The sequence below is a fragment of the Orycteropus afer genome, unplaced genomic scaffold (genome assembly GCF_000298275.1).
Source record: "Orycteropus afer afer isolate SDZICR_OR568_19922 unplaced genomic scaffold, OryAfe1.0 scaffold00498, whole genome shotgun sequence".
In the NCBI taxonomy this organism is placed as follows: domain Eukaryota; kingdom Metazoa; phylum Chordata; class Mammalia; order Tubulidentata; family Orycteropodidae; genus Orycteropus; species Orycteropus afer.
The window spans coordinates 912,105-931,730 of NW_006922085.1; the positions used below are offsets into that span (position 1 = coordinate 912,105).

The following is a 19,626-nucleotide window of genomic DNA, read 5'->3' on the forward strand; positions in this document are numbered from 1 at the left end:
GCTCCCTAATAACTAATTAGTTATTAGCTCCCTAATAACTAATTAGTTATTAGCTCCCTAATAACTAATTAGTTATTAGCTCCCTAATAACTAATAAGTTGAAACCAACTTTATGGCAGTGGCTTTGGGTTTTTAGATTTAATAACTAATGATGTTGAAGATCTTTTCTTGTGCTTATTTGCCATTCATATATTTTTTTTGGTGAAGTGTTCCAAGTCTTTTGGCCATTTTTTATATATTGTAGAGATTATATATGTATATGTAAAACATTTGCCATTTTGACATTTTTTGCATCTACAATTCATTGACATTAATTACATTCATCATGTTGTACAACCATTCCCACTGTCTAATTCTAGACTTTTCCATTACCCTTAACAGAAATTCAGTGCCCCTAAGCAAAGACTCCGCCTTTTCTCCTCCCTTTTGCTCCTGGTCCACTAACAAATTTTGGTCTTAATACATTCACCTATTCTAGGTATGTCATGTAAGTGGGACCATAAAATATTTGTCCTTTTATGACTGACTGACTTCACTCAGCATAATGTTTCCAAGTTTCATCCATGTTGTAGCCTGTATGAGGACTGTACATTTTTTTAAAATTGTTAAATGTTAACAAGAATGTTTTATGTATTCTTGATTAAGCCCTTTTTCAGATAGAGGATTTGTAAATATTTTCTCCTAGTCTATGGCTTGTCTAGTCATCATTCTTAGTAATGTGTTTTGAAGAGCAAACATTTAATTTTGATTAAGTCTAATTTATTGATTCATCCCCTTCCCCCCCCAAGAGGACTGTGTTTCTGGTATTATAGTTTAAGAAAACTTTGTTCAAACCCAGGTCACAAACATTTTGTTTCCTCTAGAAGTTTTGTAGTTTATATTTATTACATTTTATTGAAATATAATTTATGTACACTAAAATACACAAAACTAAAGTGACGTAGGTGAAGGCTTTTTTTTGTTTTCCCCCAGTGTTCCCTCCCCAAGCCTCCCACCCCTGGCAACCAACAAAGAAAGTTTCCCTCCATATATAAACCCTTCCTTGACCGTCCACAACAACGAACTAATACTATATTTGTCCTTCTGTGATTGACTTAATTCATTCAGCGTAATGTCCTCCAAGTTCATCCATGTTATGCGGTATTTTGCAGACTCTACGTTATTTTTATAGTGCTGCATAGCATTCCATTGTGTGTATGTACCATAGTTTGGTCATCCACTCTTCTATTCATGGGCGCATAGGTTGTTGCCATCTTTTTGCTATTGTAAATAGTACTGCGATGAACATGGGTGTGCATCTATCTGTTCTTGTCCTGGCTCTCACTTCTTTAGGATATATACCTAGTAATGGGATTGCTGGGTCAAATGATATCTCCAATTCCAGTTTTCTAAGGAATGGTCATACTGCTTTCCACAATGGTTGTATCACTTCACAGCCCCACCAGCAGTGTTTGAGAGTCCTAATCTCTCCACATCCGCACCAGCATTTGTTATTTTCTGTCTTGTTGAACCTTGCCATCAGTGCTGGGGTGAGATGGTATCTCCTTGTTGTTTTGATTTGGATCTCTCTGATGGCCAATGATTGTGGCCATCTATCTCTTCATGTATTTGCTGGTCACCTGAATACCCTCCTTGGTGAAGTGTCTATTCATGTCTTCTGCCCATTTTTCAATTGGATTGTTAATTTCTTTGCTGTTGAGGTCTTGGAGTTTTCTATAAATCCTAGAGATAAGTCACTTGTCAGATAAGTAATTATTGACAAGTATGAATTCGTTGCTGTCATTTTTATTATGTGCTTTTTCATGGTGTTGGTTGTCCCATGTAATTTTCTATGCTGAGCTCGTTTTGTTTATGAATCATGTTGTCACTTCTTTCATTGCTGTTTTAGTATTTGCTAAATATTTGTGCTGGTCCTCTTTTTATTTTGATGTGAAGGTTTATAATTTTTCTTTGAGGTTACCCTGTGATTTATAGTTTTCTTCCCAAGTTTAGAATAGTCCGTTCTATCTTGTAATTGTCTTGACTTGCCTACCATTTAGAAGTTAGGTAACTACACAATATTTTCCCTCTTTTTGGTTTGTAGTTGTTCTCGTTTGTCAATTGATATCTCTGGTTCCCTGTTTACAATCTTATAGACTTCTTTTTTTTTTTCATCGGGTCTGTTCCATCCCAACACTGTTGAAGCAAGAAACAGATCCATGGGACTGCCGGGGAGCTTCCTATAGGCTTCTTTACGTTGGATACTTCCACAACTGGGTTGGTTTCTGGGTTATGTCACCATGTATGTTAATGGTCAGTTGTTGTTGCCTATTGTTGCTTCTCTGTCCAAAGGATTCCCTTTAGCATCTCTTGTAAGGTGAGTCGGGTTTTAACGAATTCCCTTAATTTCTGCTTATCTGGAAATGTCCTAGTTTCACCATCATATTTGAGGGACAGTTTTGCTGGATACATAATTCTTGGTTGGAAACTTTTCTCTTTCAGGGTTTTATGTATACCATCCCATTGTCTCCTTGCCTGCATGGTTTAGTTTTTTTCATTTTTAAATTGTTTACTTCTCTAAATCCTAATTAAAAAAAAAAAAAAAGTGATAAATTGTTTACTTCCATCTAGGAGTACCTTTAATTTTTGTATATTGAACTTGTATTTTGTGACCTTACTAAATTCACTTACTAGTTTTTAGTAGTAATTTTGTAGATTCCTTTAGGATAATCTGCATAAGTAGTCATTGGGAATAGGGTCTGATTTGGTTCTTCCTTTTCTTGCCTTATTGCACTGGCTAGGGCATCTAGTATAATATTAAATGAAGTGATGAAAGTGGACATCCTTGCCATCTTCTTAATCTTACAGGGAAAAGCATTCACTGTTTCATCATATGTCTTTCGTAGATGTCCTGTGTCGGATTTAGGAAGTTCACCTTTTTTCCTAATTGCTCAGAGTTTTTTCTTGAATAAGTATTGAATTTTATCAAAAGAGTTTTTCTGCATCTATTGAAATGATCATTTTTTTTTCTCCTTTTTGAAAAAAAAAAAACTTCATTGTGATTTGAGTAAAAGTTTATAGAGCAAATGGGTTTTCCATTGAACAGTTCATATACATTTTGTTTCATGACATTGATTGCAATACCCATGGTAGAACAACACTCTTCCCACTTCTTCTCTATACTTCCTGTTTCCATTTGTCCTTCTTTCCTATCCCTTCCTACCTTCTGACTTCTGAGCTTTATCCCTGGCAAAAGCTGCTCTTCTGATCTCATATAGTTGATTGTTCTCTAAAGAATGCATACCTCCCTGGTGTTGATACTCGTGTCACAGACCTGTTTGTTGTTTGGCTAAAAGTTGAACCATAATGGTGAGCTCAGTTCCAAGCTTGAAAGGTGACTAAGGGCCATAGTCTCGGGGGTGTCTTTTTTATTATTTTGAGTTTTGTTCCACATTTTTCTCCCACTTTATCCAGGACCTTTTACTGTGATCCCTTTCAGAGTAGTTGGTGGTGATAGCTGGGCACCATCTAGTTCTTCTGGTCTTAGGGTATAGGAGGCTGAGGTTCATGTGGTCCATTAGTCCTTTGGACTATTTGCTTCCATATTTGTTTGATTTTCTTCACTTGTCCTTGCTTCGGAGAGGGAGACCAGTAGTTGCACCATAGATGACTGCTGGCTAGCTTTTAAGACCCCAATCACTATTTCCATATCTCCTTTATTTGTTAATGTGAATTGCACTGAGGACTTCTCAAGTGTTAAAATAAGGCTTGCATTCCATTCCTGGACTAAACCTCACTGCTCACTGAATTGCTCTGTTTCATGATATATTATTTTTCTAAATAAGTTAAGAAAAAATATTCTTTCCTTCCGTAGTTTTCTGAATGTGTTTGTTTCCAGTGAAAATCAAAACCTATGGGCCTGGAATTTTGTGGGATGGTTTTAACTTCTTGGTCTTATTTAGAGGCTTGAATTTGGTATTGGAAGGATCCTTCACAGTGCAAGTAAATGGGCCTGACAACATGCCTAGATCATGGGCACCAGCAGCAACCAATGCTCTTTTCTGAAAATTTTCTGATGTAATTTTTCTTGAAGTTCAGTGAACCTGTCATATTGATTTAGTAAACTTTATATTACGGAGAACTGATGCTATAGCATAAAGGTATACTTCAGCTGTCTCTTCTATTATAGTCCATTTCTCAACTTCTCCATTAAGCATGACTTGCTTATATATTGGAGCCTTTATCCTTTCTGTGAAGATTTGAAGTCCTTGGATCAGTCCTTCCAGACACAAGAGATCATACCTATTTGGCAGGGACATCAATTTTGTAAACCACATCAGAGGCCCTAGCTGCCTTTTAATTACCTTGTTCCTTACTTACAATTTCCTTCTTAGTAATCAAGAACATAGAGCAACAACAGCAACAAAAGAGGCAAAGTAGAAATGATTCAGAAAGGTTTTTGATCATAAAGAGCTAGTCAGTTTTTCTATTTCATGTTGTGTTTTAGTAAGGAGTATTTTTCAAGGAACTTGTTGATTTCATCTACAATGTCAAATTTATTAGAATTAGATTGTTTATATTAATTTCCTTTTAATGTCTGTAAGATTTGTAGTGATAAGCCCCTCTTTCACCCCTGTTATCAGAAGTTTGTATTTCTTTTTCTTAATTCTTCTATGGGTTTTATCAACTTTGTTGACCTTTTTGAAGAATCACCTTTTGGACTTTGTTAATTTTCCATTATTTGTTTTAGACTTTATTCTCTGCTGTTTCTATCTCTACTGTTTTTTTCTTTCTACTTACTTTGAATGTAGTCATCTTTTTCTAGCTTCTTAATGATTCTTATGTCATTGAATTTTGGACCTTCTTTTCTAATATAAAATCTACTGTGTCATTCAATTTAAAATATTTCCTAACTTCCCTATGATTTCTTCTTTGGCATATAAATTCTATAGAAATATGTCCTTTAATTTACAAATATCTCCTACAAAGAAGGGCATTCTTGGCAGAGAAGAGTTAGGGAAGTACATGGGGATGTTGGAATCACTTGGTATACTGCAGGATTCTGAAAAAGGTGTAGTCAAGTGGTGGGTCCTAATGACTATTTTCTACAAGTTTTAAAAAGGGTAGGAACTGTTCCTGTCAAGTTGTGAGGCCTCTGTGAGAATTGGCTGCTACTGGTACATAGGGACTTCAGGAAGCTAATTCTGAAGAGGATGGAGTTGAGGGTTCCAGACAATAGACAGACATCAATTAAGGCACCTTTCTCTAATCCAGATGATAGATGATGTGACTTTTCTGATGGAAGTGTCACGGAAAGGAAGGACTAGAGATTGGGCAGTGTAGAGTGGAGATGATGGGAGAGGGCAGTGTGGTGAGAAAGAATGAGATGTAGGAGAACAGGCTGAGGGCCCTGGCTTGGGAGGCTTAGGAGGTTAGCAGCCCCCAGTACTGAAATAGGGATATAGGAGGAAGAGTACATTGGAGCTGAGGGCTTATTCAGTACCCAAGGAATACTGGTGGCACAGTGGTTAAGGCGCTTGCTGCTAGCTGAAAGATTGGTGGTTGAACTTACTAGCCAGCCACTCTGAGGGAGAAATATGTGGTAGTCTGCTTCCTTAAAGATTATGAACTTAAATGCCCTATAGAGCACTTCTACTCTGTCCTGTAGGGTCATATGTGAAGAACTAACTCAACGGCATTGAGTTTGGTTTTTGCTTGATATATGTATATAAAATATACCTAAGTATATTAACTGACAACAGTTATGGATAAATGGAAATTCAGCAGTTGAAAGCAATATCTCATCAAATCATGAACCAAGTTGAATTGAAGTCAGAAATAATCCATGGAATTTTTTTTCCTAATTGTGGCAGCTAGACCCTCTAAGCTTTCTAAACTATTACATATAAATGATCAAACATGGTTCTTGAGAATAGCTTTAAGATTGAGTTTAAAATGCTGGGGTTTTTGTTGTTTTTTGTTAAGAAAACTTATCTGCTATTGAGAGTCTTTGCTTAAATTAATTGTAATTATTCTTGGCTCATAAGGAGCTCTGGTGGCACAATGCCTAGGGCATTTGACTGCTAACTAGAAGGTTGACCATTCAAACCTACCAGCCACTCTGCAGAAGGAACATGCAGCAATATACTTCTGCAGAGATTTACTGCCTCTGAAACCCAACTGGGGTCACTGAGTTGGAATTGACTCTGTGGTAGTGAGGTTTGGTGGTTTTTGTTTGTTTGTTTGTTTTGTATTCATGGCTCATGGTGTTAGGAATGTCCAAAGTAGCTGTCAAACTCAGATTCCACCAGCTTAGGGTTTGCTGTTTGACAAGGGTGACATTCTCAGGGATGCTGGAAATAGTGACCTGTTCCTATTGAGAGGGCCCCCTTTTATCTCTGAGATGGAGAAAATGGTAGACTCAGATTCTGTCTCTTGAGTAATCAGCTGGGGATTCCTAGTTCTTGGACGAAAAAATTTCCTAGTTTTTAGTCTCTAGTTTTTCCTCAATTAGGCTTTCTAGAAATAGAAAAATAATTCACAGATACAAGTTTTAAGCCTCCTATTAAATATTGATCTAAAAGAAGTTTATCCTGAGTCTTAGTCTTTTTTTGGCTTTCAGTAGTTGATTATCACTCTGAACTTATTTTCCTTGTTTCAGACCTTTTTTTAATAGGTCATTCTTTCTTTCTTTCTTTTTTTTTAAATAGTGTGATTTGGGTGAAAATTTACAGAGCAAATTCACTTTCCATACAGTAACTCACATACATTGACTACAATTTACCACAGTGCAATAGCTCCCCTTCCACTTCCTCTTGATAGTTAGCTCTTCCCTGCGTCCTTCCCTCCCATGCACTCCTGCCTCCTGAGCTGTCTCCCTGTGCATACATAGCCCTTCAATTCTCCCATGATTGTTCTCTCCAAGGAGTGTATGTACCTAATGTAAATGTTCTGCTCATATGCCTGTTCCTTATTTGGCTGGAAGCCACAGGAGTGGGTTCAGTTCCAGATCTGAAGCATAGCTAGGAGCTCTCTCACTGGTTCCATCAGGCTCTATCAGACCAGCAAACCTGGTCCTTTTTTTTTTTCCAGTGATTTTGAGTTTTGTTCCACATTGTTCTCCCACTTTGTCTAGGAGCTCCTACATAGATCCCCCTCTGAGTGGTTGACAGTGGTAGCCAGGCAGCATCTAGTTCCTAGTCTCATAGTTGTATAGGCTGAGGGTCACATGGTATACCAGTCCCTTGGACTAATTGTTTCCATGCATCTTTGGTTTTCTTCATTCTTCTTTGCTCTGGATGAGGAGGGAACCATCGTTGCATCTAGATGGCCTCTTGCAAGCTTTTAAGATCCCAATCAGTATTCACCAAAGTCGGATGTGGAACAATGTTTTTGTGTATTATGTTATGCCATTTGAGCTTGATGTCCCCTGTGACTCTGGTCCCGAGCCCACAGGTCCAACTACTCGCTCCCTCTGGGTAGCTGGCTGTGGCCAAGAAGTGACTGCAACCATGTCCCTCGTCAGCTCTACTAATGTACCTGGGAATTCTGACAGAACATACAAATACACTTGTAGAAACATTGTCTGCCAGCCCTATACATGGTCGTGGGCACACTCCCCCCTGCATAGACATATTTAATAGTTCAGCCTGTCCACCCATCTAGGTGTTTGCCTTCACTGACAACGCAGTGCAAAAGGGTGTTCATCTTTGTCTGTACCTCCTGTGCACCTCTCTGTGTCTTCCTTTTCCTCAGTGCCGCTTACAGGTTATTCTTGATAAAATTTAATCCTAACTACCAATAGATCTTTAGTTCCTTGATCAAAACAACCTGACAAGATTTCCTCTTGATTCTGCTGAAAGGTTCTTGCTCCATAATTGAATACATGCAGGATAATAAAAGTACCTAGGCTAAGTCCTTCACCCTAGATGTGGAAGTGTTGATTCTATGATTCTAATAGATTCCAGGTGGATTGCTGAGCTCTTTGAGTGTTAAACATTAATGATGCCAATACTCGGGTAGTTCTTCACTGAGAGAGCTTAGCTGTTTGCACTCTTAAGACAGATTTTTATCTTTAATGTGACTTTTCATAATGTAGTAAAACCTGTGAAAACTGGAACTGGTGTAAGGCAAAAACCTGTAAGAGAAAGAAAATGCAACTAGTTTCCGCTAAAACAAGCAATAGAAAACTGGTAAGACTCACCTTGTCAAAGGCGGAAAATTTCTAAGACCCAGAAAAACAAGGTGGTCTTGATGAGTTCTGGCTCTCAATATGTTTCAGTGTATCATCCACAAGATTTCTTCTGTCCTTTCTGCTAGAAGTAGTGTAAATATTGTGCACACCACCCCACATCAGCCTGAGGTTTCTTCCTCTGGGAGACTTCTGGGAGTTGTGCAGTTAGTCCTCTCTTGTTATTCGACTTGTTATCAGAGAGATGGGGACCTTGCTGATTTTAGCATACATGCTAGGTACTCTTCCTCCACCCTTGTGCTCCTTTTGCTCTGAGGGCTCTCTAGAACTGGGTCCTGTAGGTTCTTCTGTTCATTACTGGATGAGGTGCAGTAATTTTGCTTACATTAATTAATGGTCTCAGAATTCCATCAGGCTTATAGTGGATTATTGAGGGAAGATCTTTTGTTGGTGTTGTATGGACATAATATGGGCAGTTTTCACACCTTCACCTGATGGTGGGATTGCAGTGGTGCCTCCTGCAGAGGACTGGTGGCAATGTATACAGCTGATATTTGTGCACTCACTGTCTTGTATATATTGATGTCTTCTTAGCTGTGGCATGAAAATAATAGATTTAGGGCACTCTGCTGTCAGTTTTTTTAAGTGCTAAATGCATTCTCTCATTACATTAGCTGGGAGCTCTCATGGCGTAGCGCCTAAGGCATTTGACTGCTAACCAGAAGGTTGGCAGTTCAAACCCACCAGCCACTCCTTGGCAGGAAGGTTGGGCAATCTACTTCCATAGTGATAGCGTCTCGGAAACCCAAGGAAGAGTCACTGTGAGTTGGATCCGATTCGATGGCAGTGAGTTTTTAGTTTTACCAGAACTCATCTGCTGGCATATTCAGAATCAGTCACTAATAGACTTGGAGTCATCAGTTAAATTTTGTCTCAGTAGAGGGTCCTGTTGTTTCCCATGTGTGCTAATTCTGAGGCTTTGTTACTACTTTTAGTGCTGCTGAGAAAAGAGATCAGACCAGATACCGTAATAAAGTACTATTCTTTCTTCAGGAATATTGAAAACTTTTATATCTAAAATCCACAGATTTGAGACATATTGTACTTCAATGATCAGTATATATTGAGTGGTCACCCTGTGTCCAGTCCATTTCTGGGCACTGTGGATCTGAGAGGCATCCTGACTTGTGTCCTTACCTTAAAGTCCTCCTCACCTAAGCCGTCTGTGGTGGTAAGGGGAGGCTGTCAGACATGGCTGGGACTCACCTGGGACTCCTGTGTGGCTCAGTGCCTTTGCAAGAACCTGGTGGCATGGTAGTTAAAGCGCTCAACTGCTAACCAAATAGTTGGTGGTTTGAACCCATCAGCCATTCCATGGGGGGAAGATATGGCAGTGTGTTCCTGTAAAGATTACAGCCTTAGAATTGCTAGGGAGTAGTTCTACTTGGTCCCTTAGGATTGCTATGAGTTAGAATCCATTTGACTGATGTCAGTGGGTTTGGTTTGGATTTGGTGGCCACTGCATGATGAGACATTTAGAAGCAGAACAGAAAGCAGTGGGTATAAGGCTGACTGGGCCCCACTTAGTAGGTGATAGAAGCTTAGGTTCCAGTGAGGAACTCGTTTAAAACCATATCACTATCATGCTTACAAAAATGTATTTGTACCAAAGGCTACAGTTAAGCAGTTACTAAAGCATAAACCAAATATTGTATCTGCTTTCATTGTGTAGTAGTGGTCTTTTATGAATAAGTACTTTTGTTATGGCCACAGATGAAAGAAACATTGGCTGTATTTTCAGTGATCCTAGGTCTAAAGCCTCCATGTGCTTCAATAAGGAAATACTGTGGCAAAGTGTATGGGTCAGATGCCTCTGACCTTGCATGAAAGAGAAGTGGGAGTACCCGCTCCTCCATTTCCCAAGTGAAGAAAGCTCTCTTGAGTCCTTAGTTTCTCTCGGGGCACCTGGGCTATAAGACAGAAAGATACCCACTGATTGTACAGTCTTTAACACTTGATTGTACACTAAGATATGCCCTTGTTTAGTAGGGGTGCGCAACTGTCCTTTAAGGGGTTATTGGAGCTCTGCCGGGAGGAAAGAATCAAATGTTGGTCCCTGTATATTTCCCCCTACAGTTTTTGTCTGCAGATCAGGACCTTACAGGTTCTTGGTAGCTCCTGTTAAAGACTGGGTCCAGTGAGTAGAGTACCAGGGTTCTGCATGTTTGTCCCCTTGGCTCCCCAACCTGAAGCATTCTCCTTGCAGCTCCTTGATTCAGTAGCAGCCTCATCCTGCACATTGTTCTCTCCACAAAGCCTGATCGAAGCCTCCAAATGCATCTTGATCTTCTGTAACTCTAGCCAGTCTTGTCACTTAGGGTATTTTGTTTTGAAACCAACTTCATTTCTCCTGTTAACAGAAAATCATGGCCATAACATGTGTATGCTATTCTTCAACTTGCTTCTTTAACCTAACGCTAAAATGTGAACTTTTTTCTGTGTTAGTAAGCTTACTTCTTCAACATCTTTTCAGTGACTGCATAGTAGTCCATTACATGGGATCTGTTATATGTTTATCTGATTTCCTTTTATTGAACAGCTAGGTCATTTCTGATTTTTTTGTATTGTTAATAACACTCTGGTGCACATTTCCTCAGGAATAATTTACAGAAGTAGGATTACTAGCTCAAAGCACTATCTGGGGGCTCTTTGATAACCATAACCTATATGCTTTGAATATCCCCTAACAGAAATTAGGGGCCAGAAAGACTGTCCACAAACTGTGTGTGTGTGTGTGTGTGTGTGTGAGAGAGAGAGAGAGAGAGAGAGAGAAATTTGGGTAAACGTTTCCAGAGCAAATTCATTTTTCATGCAGCAGTTCACATACATTTTGTTTCATGACACTGACTGCAGTTTCCATAAAGTAATAGCTCTCTTCCTACTTCCTTCCTCTGGTTACCCTTTCCCTGTGTCTTTCTTTCCTATGTGTTACTGCCTTCTGAGCTGTCTCCTTGTGCAAATACTGCCCTTCTGGTTTCCTGTGGTTGATTGTTCCAAGGAGTGTCCCTGCCTGTTATAAATGTTCACCTTATATGCTTGTCTATTGTTTCACTGGAGATCACGAGAGTGAGTTCAATTCCAGGTCCTAAGAGTCACCAGGGGCCGTAGCCTCAGAGGTTTCACCAGTCTCTGTCAGACCAGTAAGCCTGGTCTTTTTTTATGATTTTGAGTTTTGTTCCACATTTTTCTCCCACTTAATCCAGAATCTCCTATTTTGATCCCTTTCCAAGTGGTTGACAGTGGTAGCTGGGCACCATCTAGTTCTTCTGGTCTCAGGGTCATGTAGGCTGAGGTTCTCATAGTCTACTTGTCCCTTAGACTAATTGTTTCCATGTGTCTTTGGTCTTCTTCATTCTTCTTTGCTCTGGAGGAGGAGTTATCAGTTGTTTTGTTTTTTAATTTTTACTGTGATTTGGGTGAAAGTTTACAGAGCAAATTCATTTTCTATACAGTAGTTCATACACATTTTGTTTCATGGCATTAACTGCAATTCCCCACAGTGTAGCAGCTCTCTTTCCACTTCCTCCCTGTAGTTACCTCTTCTCTTGTGTCCTTCTTTCCTTTGCATTCCTGCCACTTGAGCTATCTCCCTGTGCAAATACTCCCTTTCTATTCTCCCAGGAGTGATCGCTCCAAGGAGAATATCTACCTAATGTAAATGTTCACCCTATATGCCTGTCTTTTGTTTGGCTGGAAGCCACCGGAGTGAGTTCAGTTCCAGACCTGAATAGTAACTAGGGGACGTAGTCTCAGGGGTCTGACCAGGCTCTGTCAGACCATTAAACCTGGTCTTTGTTTTTTTTATGATTTTGAGTTTTGTTCCACATTGGTACCCCACTCTATCCAGGATCTCCTGTACTGATCCTTTTCCAAGTGATTGACACTGGTAGCTGGGCATCATCTAGTTCTTCTGGTCTCATGGTGGTACATGCCAAGGTTCACATGTTCCACTAGTCCCTTTGAATAATTCTTTCCATGTGTCTTTGGTTTTCTTCATTCTTTTTTGCTCTGGATGAGGAGAGACCAATTGTTGCATCTTAGATAGCCACTTGCAAGCTTTTAAGACCCTAGTCACTGCTTACCAAAGTAAGATGTAGAACAATGTTTTTGTCCACAAATTTAAGCCTTCTTTGCAGTTATGGCTGATTGGCTCCCAGGAACTCAGGATTTTAAACAGGGTTGTTTAGCAGGTGTTCCTGTAGTCCAAGACTGGAAATTTTCTGCAAGTTAGTAGGCTTCCCTAGATGTACAGTCCCCACATGTGGCTTCCTGAAGCAGCTGAGGACTATTTATCACATTGGGAAACCCACAGCTGTGTTGTTTAAATGGACACTGGATTGTTGTCTGCTATGGACTGGTAGTTTTGTTTAAACTTTAACTAATTTTCTTAGAAGCACCATTAGTGAAAACAGTGACAGAAAATCAAGAGATCCACAAGTTTACTAAGATTTTGAGACTGGATTTAAATGGCAAAACAGAGAACCAAGAGGAAGATTTTGGAAATTAAGCCTAGTCTAGACTAGACATAAATGTATGTATATTTCAAAATGTGGAGCACTTTGAAGGAAACTATAATTTGATTTTTTTTTTTCCCTTAGGTATCTCATTCAGTTGCTAAACTCATATTAGTTAATTTCCACTGGCAAGTCTCAGAGATACTGGACAGGTAAGGTGTTTGGGGAGGGGCAAGATGATATATCACCCATAGCTTCCTTCTCTACTTACCCATCTAATGGTGATAATTTTGCTTGCGTTTTACAGTGTGAGTATTATGTTCTTAAAACTCTAGATCGTATTGTACATCTTTTTTTTCCTCAATATATTGTGATTGTGTCTTTAGCATATTTTTCTGCCCCAGTTTTAATGCTGGCACAATATTTGATCATATAGATGTTCCATACTTCTTCCAAACTCCTATTGTTGGATAATGAAGTTAGTTACAATTAATTATGCCATTGTTAGTTTTTATCAGTGCCCTTTTAGATAACATTATCAGAATCTCCAATTACTTCTTTTGGATACATGAGTGAGGAATGCATCATAACATATTGTATATTGCCCTCAAAAATAGTCAGCTTACCACTCACCATTCCCACCAGTAGGAGTGTCCCCCTACCTCCTCCAGAAACAGAACATTTGAGGCATAGACCTGAGAGTCTCAAAATGTCTTAGAAGTTGTCAGGATGAGGGGTTTTTCCTCTTCTTGCAGCCTCTGAAGAGATCCCTTGTCCCCTACCCTCAGAGGCATTTGTATCTACCTCAGGGTTGCTCAGCTTCAGTACTGTTGACATTTTTGGGCTGGATAATTCCTTGTTGTGGGAACTGTTCATTGTAGGATATTTTGCAGCATCCCTGACCTCTACCCCACTAGATGTCAGTAGCAGTGGCACCCCCTAGTCATTGATAAAAATATCTCCAGATATGTCAAATGATTCTTGGGAACAAAATCTTCCTGTGAGAATGATGGGTTTCGCCTTACACTCTTGCCCTTTCATGGTGCAGTGAATCTTTCTCTATAGGGCACAATTCCTTTATTTGCACAAGAAGGTTATGCCTTTCCTTCTTCAAACTAAACACAACTGGGATGGCCATAGCAGCTTACAGCAAGGTCAGTGTGTCCAGGAAGGGATAAATGAATTCCTGATTCACAAACCATGTGCTTACTTTCTAAACTTGTGCAAAAAGGACATGGAGGCGGCATCTTCTGACTTTCTATAACTTCACAAGAGGGAAACAGTCAACATCAACAGCCCAAGGCTAATTCCTATGAGGCCAAACTGCTGCCACTCTCCAGCCTTTTTTAGTAACTGACACCAGCCATCCCTCCCACAACACTCACTGCTTCTCTGCTGGGTTTGATAATTTATTGCGTTAACCACACAGAACTCACAATACTCATGATTTTGGGGTTTATTAGGCAAGTAAAAGGCTACAATGCAGGTTCAGGAATGTTCTCAGGATATTGTTCTTTGATCAGGATAGTTTCTCCTCTTGCTTTGCCCTCAGACATCCCTTACTGGCCCTTGGCCTCTCGGCCTGGCCTTTCTGGCTGGCCTGGCAAGTGTTACAAAGCTCTTTTAGCTCTGCTGATAAGTATGCCTACATGCACCCCACTTCTCCAGCAAGCCTCCTGCCCGGAGGCACGCAGCTTTCTCACTCAGGGGTCAGGTGAGCCCACTGCTCTGTATGGTGCCTCTTGGTTCCACTGCTGCTATGTCTCAGCTAGGCTTCTCTGCTGGGGCGTCTTTGCCAGGGTCCAGCACAGGGATCTCAGGTCCAAGGACACGCCACTCAAACTCCAGATCTTCTCTCTTCATGGCAGTGAGATCCCCCTTCTGCTCTAGGAGGGCTCATTTTAAACCTAGCAGAATGACAAAACTAACCAATCCCCACTTTAGAGTTCCATACACCTTTTTTGGATGGTCCCACCTGGTAATCTGGTGGGAGTCACAAAGACTATGTCTAGAAAAGCTATACCAGGTAATTTACTTCACCACAACTCGAGGACTAAATATGTTAGATAGACTTTCATATGAACCTGCACTGTTTGCACTATTGTTCTTGCTACCCAAAACTGCATAGGTTCAGATGATGGGTGTCTCTCCGTAGTCGATTCACCAGCCTCGACAACAGAGAATTGGATGGCTGAAGATATTAGAAATACCAGTGAAAGAATTAGGAATAAAATGAGTCCCTCAAGACAAGCTTATAGGTATTTCTTGGCCACAGCCAGCTACCCAGAGGGAGTGAGTAGTTGGACCTGTGGGCTTGGGACCATGGTCACAGGGGACATCAAGTTCACTTGGCATGACATACTACACAAAACCGTTGTTCCACATCCTACTTCGGTGAGTAGCGACTGGGACCTTAAAAGCTTGCAAGCAGACATCTAGAGGCAATGATGGGCCTCTCCTTATCTGGAGCAAAGAAGAATGAAGAAAACCAAGGGCACATGGAAACAATTAGTCCAAGGGACTGGTACACCATGTGATCCTCAGCATGTATGACTGAGATCAGAAGGACTAGATGGTGCCTGGCTACCACTGACAACCACTTGGAGGGGGATCTCTGTAGGAGATCCTGGATAGAGTGGGGGAACAATGTGGAACAAAACTCAAAATCATTAAAAAAAAAAGGGGGGGGGTGACCAGGTTTGCTGGTCTCATAGAGCCTGGTGAAACCCCTGAGACTATGGCCCCTACCTGCCCTTCAGGTCTGGAATTGAACCTACTTCTGTGGCTTCCAGCTAAACAAAACAAAGGCATATGAGCTGAACATTTACATTAGGTAGATAACACTCCTTGGAGAGATCAATCATGGGAGAATAAAAGGGCTGTGTATGCACAGGGAGACAGCTCGAGGGTAGTAGTGCATGGGAGGGAAGGACTTGGAAGAGGCGGCTGTGGGGAAGAAGAGGGAGGGGAGCTTTTGCATTGTGGGAGATTGCAGGCAATGTCATGAGACAAAGTGTATGTGAACTGCTGTATGGAAGATGAATTTTCCCTGTAGACTTTCACCCAAATCATGATAAAATTAAAAATAAAAAGAGTCCCTCAAAAAGAATAGTTGGAGGAGGTGTTATGGTGAGGTGGAGAAGGAAATCACATACAGGAAACCTTTCCTGCTGTGACTCCTGGTACCTTGGTCACGTGTTCACTTGGGCTTTATGTGGTACATTCATTGCCATGTGATAATTCTGTTTTTATTTCTAAATGTATTTATGCCATGCCTCATTTTAGAAAGGAATTGAGTTTTTATTATGAAAGAGATCATTTATTAAAAAAAGTGTGTGTGTCATTTATATATGGTTTAAAGAATAATAAACACCTTAGTCTCCACTCAAAGAAGAAACCCTATGGCCTGTACTTGAAGGCTCCTGCAGCTAGACCTGCCTGGCCCCAACCCCTTCTTTCCCATCTGAGGCAACTAGTGTCTTGTTGATGAACTCAGTGATCTTTTTCTTTATATATTCTTAAATGATATACATTTTAGTTTTGCATGCTTTTGTAATATCACAGACATGGAATCATGATGTACGTTTTCAAGATTTTTAATTAGCATAGTCGCATTTTATGTCATTCTCATGTTCAAGGACATTTGTGACATTTTTAGTTTTTTGCTGTTAAAATAATGTAGCTCTGAAAAGTCTTGAATGAGACTCCTAGTGTATACATGCATAATTTTTCTTCGGTTGAGTATAGAAAGTATATTGGTGAGGTGTAAGTTATGTGTATTTTCTGCTTTATTACCAAAAAACAAACTCACTGCCGTAGAGTTGATTTTGACCCATAGTGACCCCTCCTTGGGTTTCTAAGGCAGTACCTCTACAGAAATAAGTTGCCCATCTCCTTGTGAGGAGTGGCTGGTGGGTTTGAACCTGCAGCTTTCTGGTTAGCAGTCAAATGCCATAGGCATTATGCCACGAGAGCTCCTTCAGCTTTATTAGGTAATGCCAAATTGTTTTTCAAAGTGATTGTCACTTTATACTCCTACAGGTTGTGTATGAATGTTCCTAATATTGTCACAATTAAAATATAGTGAGTATAAAATTGTTATTAATTTCAGTCTCTCTGATTATTAAGGAACATCTTTTTGTGTACTTAATGACCATTTTTGCTTCCCTCTCTGTGAAATGCCCATGTCTTTTGCCTGTCTTTAAAAAATAATTTGTTTTATTTTGTTGTTGAGAATAACATACAGCATATACCAATTTAACAGTTTCTACATGTACAGTCCAGTGACATTGATTATGTTCTTCAAGTTGTGTAATTTTGCCCATTTTTAATTCAGTTATTTTGTCTTTTCAGACTAATTTTTAGGAGTTTTTGTTTATTCTGAATACTAATCATTTATTTGTTATCTATGTATATAATTATCTTCCAGTTTATGGCTGGTTTTTCAGTTTATGGTATCTTCTAATTAAACTGAAGTCACCTACCTATATTTCCAGAAAGGGATTTAAAGCAGATCTAGTCTTCATAAGTAGTTATCTTACTATTTAGTCCCTTTGAAGCAGTTATTTATTATTCTCATACTAATTGAGAGCTAAAAAACTGAAAAGAGAAGAAAATATTTGTACAAAGGCAAAAAGTAGCTTGGCTTTTTGAAACGATAATTGGAGATCCTTCACTGGGACAGTAGTGCTTGTTGGTCTGTCCTCTTTCTATTTAGAGTTTAAATATTTTTGTCTTCAGTTTCTGATTCCTTTATTTCTGCTTTTTGTTAGATACAAGTCCAATTCTGCTCAGCTACTCGTTGAGGCTCAAGTTCAGCCCAATCCATCAAAACACGTGAGTGTCTCCTACTTGAATGAGGCTGCTTCTGCTGTGCATGGCTCTTGCTATTTATCCCCATGTAGGCCTAAATCGTCCATTTCTGATATAGTTTGAAAAGTTTCTTTATAGATGGGAATACATCGTTGCCTGTCCTTGGGCCCTCTCCAGCCTTATCTTCCTCTCTTCACTTATACGTAGCCTGCGCTCTATTTCTGCTGGGAGTCTTGATGTTCCCAAGCTCACTGTTTTACTGCGTGTGCTTTCCCTAGCCTGGAATGCTGAGACCTTATCCCCATCTTTGCTTGTGGGGAGAATAGTTTGCTTTTAAAAACTCAAATCTCAAGCCACTTCCTTCACCAAACTTGTCTTCTGTGATCACTCGTCTCCCAACTCCTCTGGTTTTATGTTTAAATTTGTGCATGTATGTTGTAGTGATTCACTCATCTTTTTAGCTCCTGCATCACACACACTCTAAATGCTTTAAGGTTAGGAGCTGTATTTACAATGCCCAGCAATTTCCTGTGCATCTATCTCAGCTAACCGTGTTGAAAGAGCTTTCAGGAGGCAGAATTGAGGTCAAAGATCACCACCTAATGTCTGCAGTCTCCTAAGGGAAGGGTTTCCAGGAGCATAATGGAGGAACCTAATGTAAATATATAGTGACTTTCCTGCTGGTTTGTGGTTTGGGCTAGGATCCTGAGATTGTCTTTTTCTAGTAGTGTGTGTAACAAGACATAGATTCTGGAGTTTAACTTTCACAGTTACTTGTGTACATTCTCGGAGAGTTTCCTGCTTAGTGGGAGCCTTCCCTGTCCTTCTGAGTCAGTTATCTGTGAGATCTTTTCAATGTGTTAAGTTAGAATTTGGTGAAAATTATTTTGTAGTTTAAGCATATTGATATGGAAAAACCACTGTCCTTGACAAGTAAAACTACAGTGTGGGCTGTTACAAGCTTTACAGACATGATCTCCAAGACCCTTTGTGAGTGGGTTTGTATTAATTAAGGTGCAACTTCGTTGTGCTGAATAGGGGCAATTTACAAAAAAAACACCCAGATAGCCTCTAAAAGAAAACGTTGTTGTTGTTGTTATTTGCTGTCGAGTCAGCCCCGACTCATAAGACCTCTTTTTTTAAAAAAAAAAAAGCTCATTGCCATCAAGTTGATTCTGACTCATAACAGCCCTATGAGATAGAGTAGGGTTTCCAAGGCTGTGATGTTTATCGAGGCATGCTGCCACATCTCCCATAGGCTGGTGGGTTTGCAGCCAAGTGCTTCACTACACCACCAGGGCTCCTTGAATGACCCTTCTAATTCAGAAATTCTGAACTTTTCAGATTAACATCATAAACTGTTGTAAACTCATTTCACCTTTTCTGCTTTTATTCCTGCCCCTCTGCATGCTAGTCTTTCTGTAAGCTCAGCAGCTCAGGTGCCCCTCCTTCAGGAAGTCTTCCTGGTGTGCATGCTCTGCTCAGCACTCTTGGGATTTGTAGAGTACATACAGTGCAGTTGAGCTCTGGCATTTGTCTCAGGGTCAGGATTGCCTTCTGGCCTCCTGGGTACCTGGAGGCTCCTCTTTGGCTCATATGGCTATGCTTCTCCTCAGGTCCCCACAGCCCATCCCCCTCACCACTGCGCAGTGTGTATGCAGTTTGTGCGGAAGGAGAACCTACTCTCTCTGGCTTGTCAGCACCAGTTTTGCCGCAGCTGCTGGGAGCAGCACTGCTCAGTACTTGTCAAGGATGGTGTAGGCGTGGGTGAGTCTGGGAAGAAGTATTTATCTTCGATTCTGCCTTTTCAGGTACTCAGGTAAACTGAGTATTTTCTTCTGACCCAGATTGTGGTTCCCAAATATACCATTTTGAACATTGGCAAAGTTATCCCCCATCCTCAGCAAAACAAGAAAATTAAGGATATTTTTGGGCACATATGTTGGTATTAGTACAAGGCTGCATTTGTTTGATTTTGGGGAGAACTGTCCTTTAAGCTGCCTACCTTATGTTGGTTCCCCAAGTGGTAGCCATAGCTTAGAAATACTTCAAGTTTGCTGCTCTTTAGGTAATAGCGCAAATCAAATTTTTTATAATAATTATAGGAGCATTTGTTATACTATGATTTGA

General features: G+C 40.1%; 1 protein-coding gene across 1 annotated transcript in view; it reads left to right on the top strand.

Annotated features, from left to right (window-relative positions):
- Window positions 1-19,626, top strand: part of ARIH2 (ariadne RBR E3 ubiquitin protein ligase 2) — a 49,401-nt gene that overhangs the window by 17,440 nt on the left and 12,335 nt on the right. The window contains exons 2-4 of the mRNA XM_007955308.2: window positions 12,829-12,896; window positions 17,457-17,520; window positions 19,113-19,263. Of these exons, the coding sequence (XP_007953499.1) occupies window positions 12,829-12,896; window positions 17,457-17,520; window positions 19,113-19,263 (283 nt within the window). The remainder of the gene's footprint in view (window positions 1-12,828; window positions 12,897-17,456; window positions 17,521-19,112; window positions 19,264-19,626) is intronic.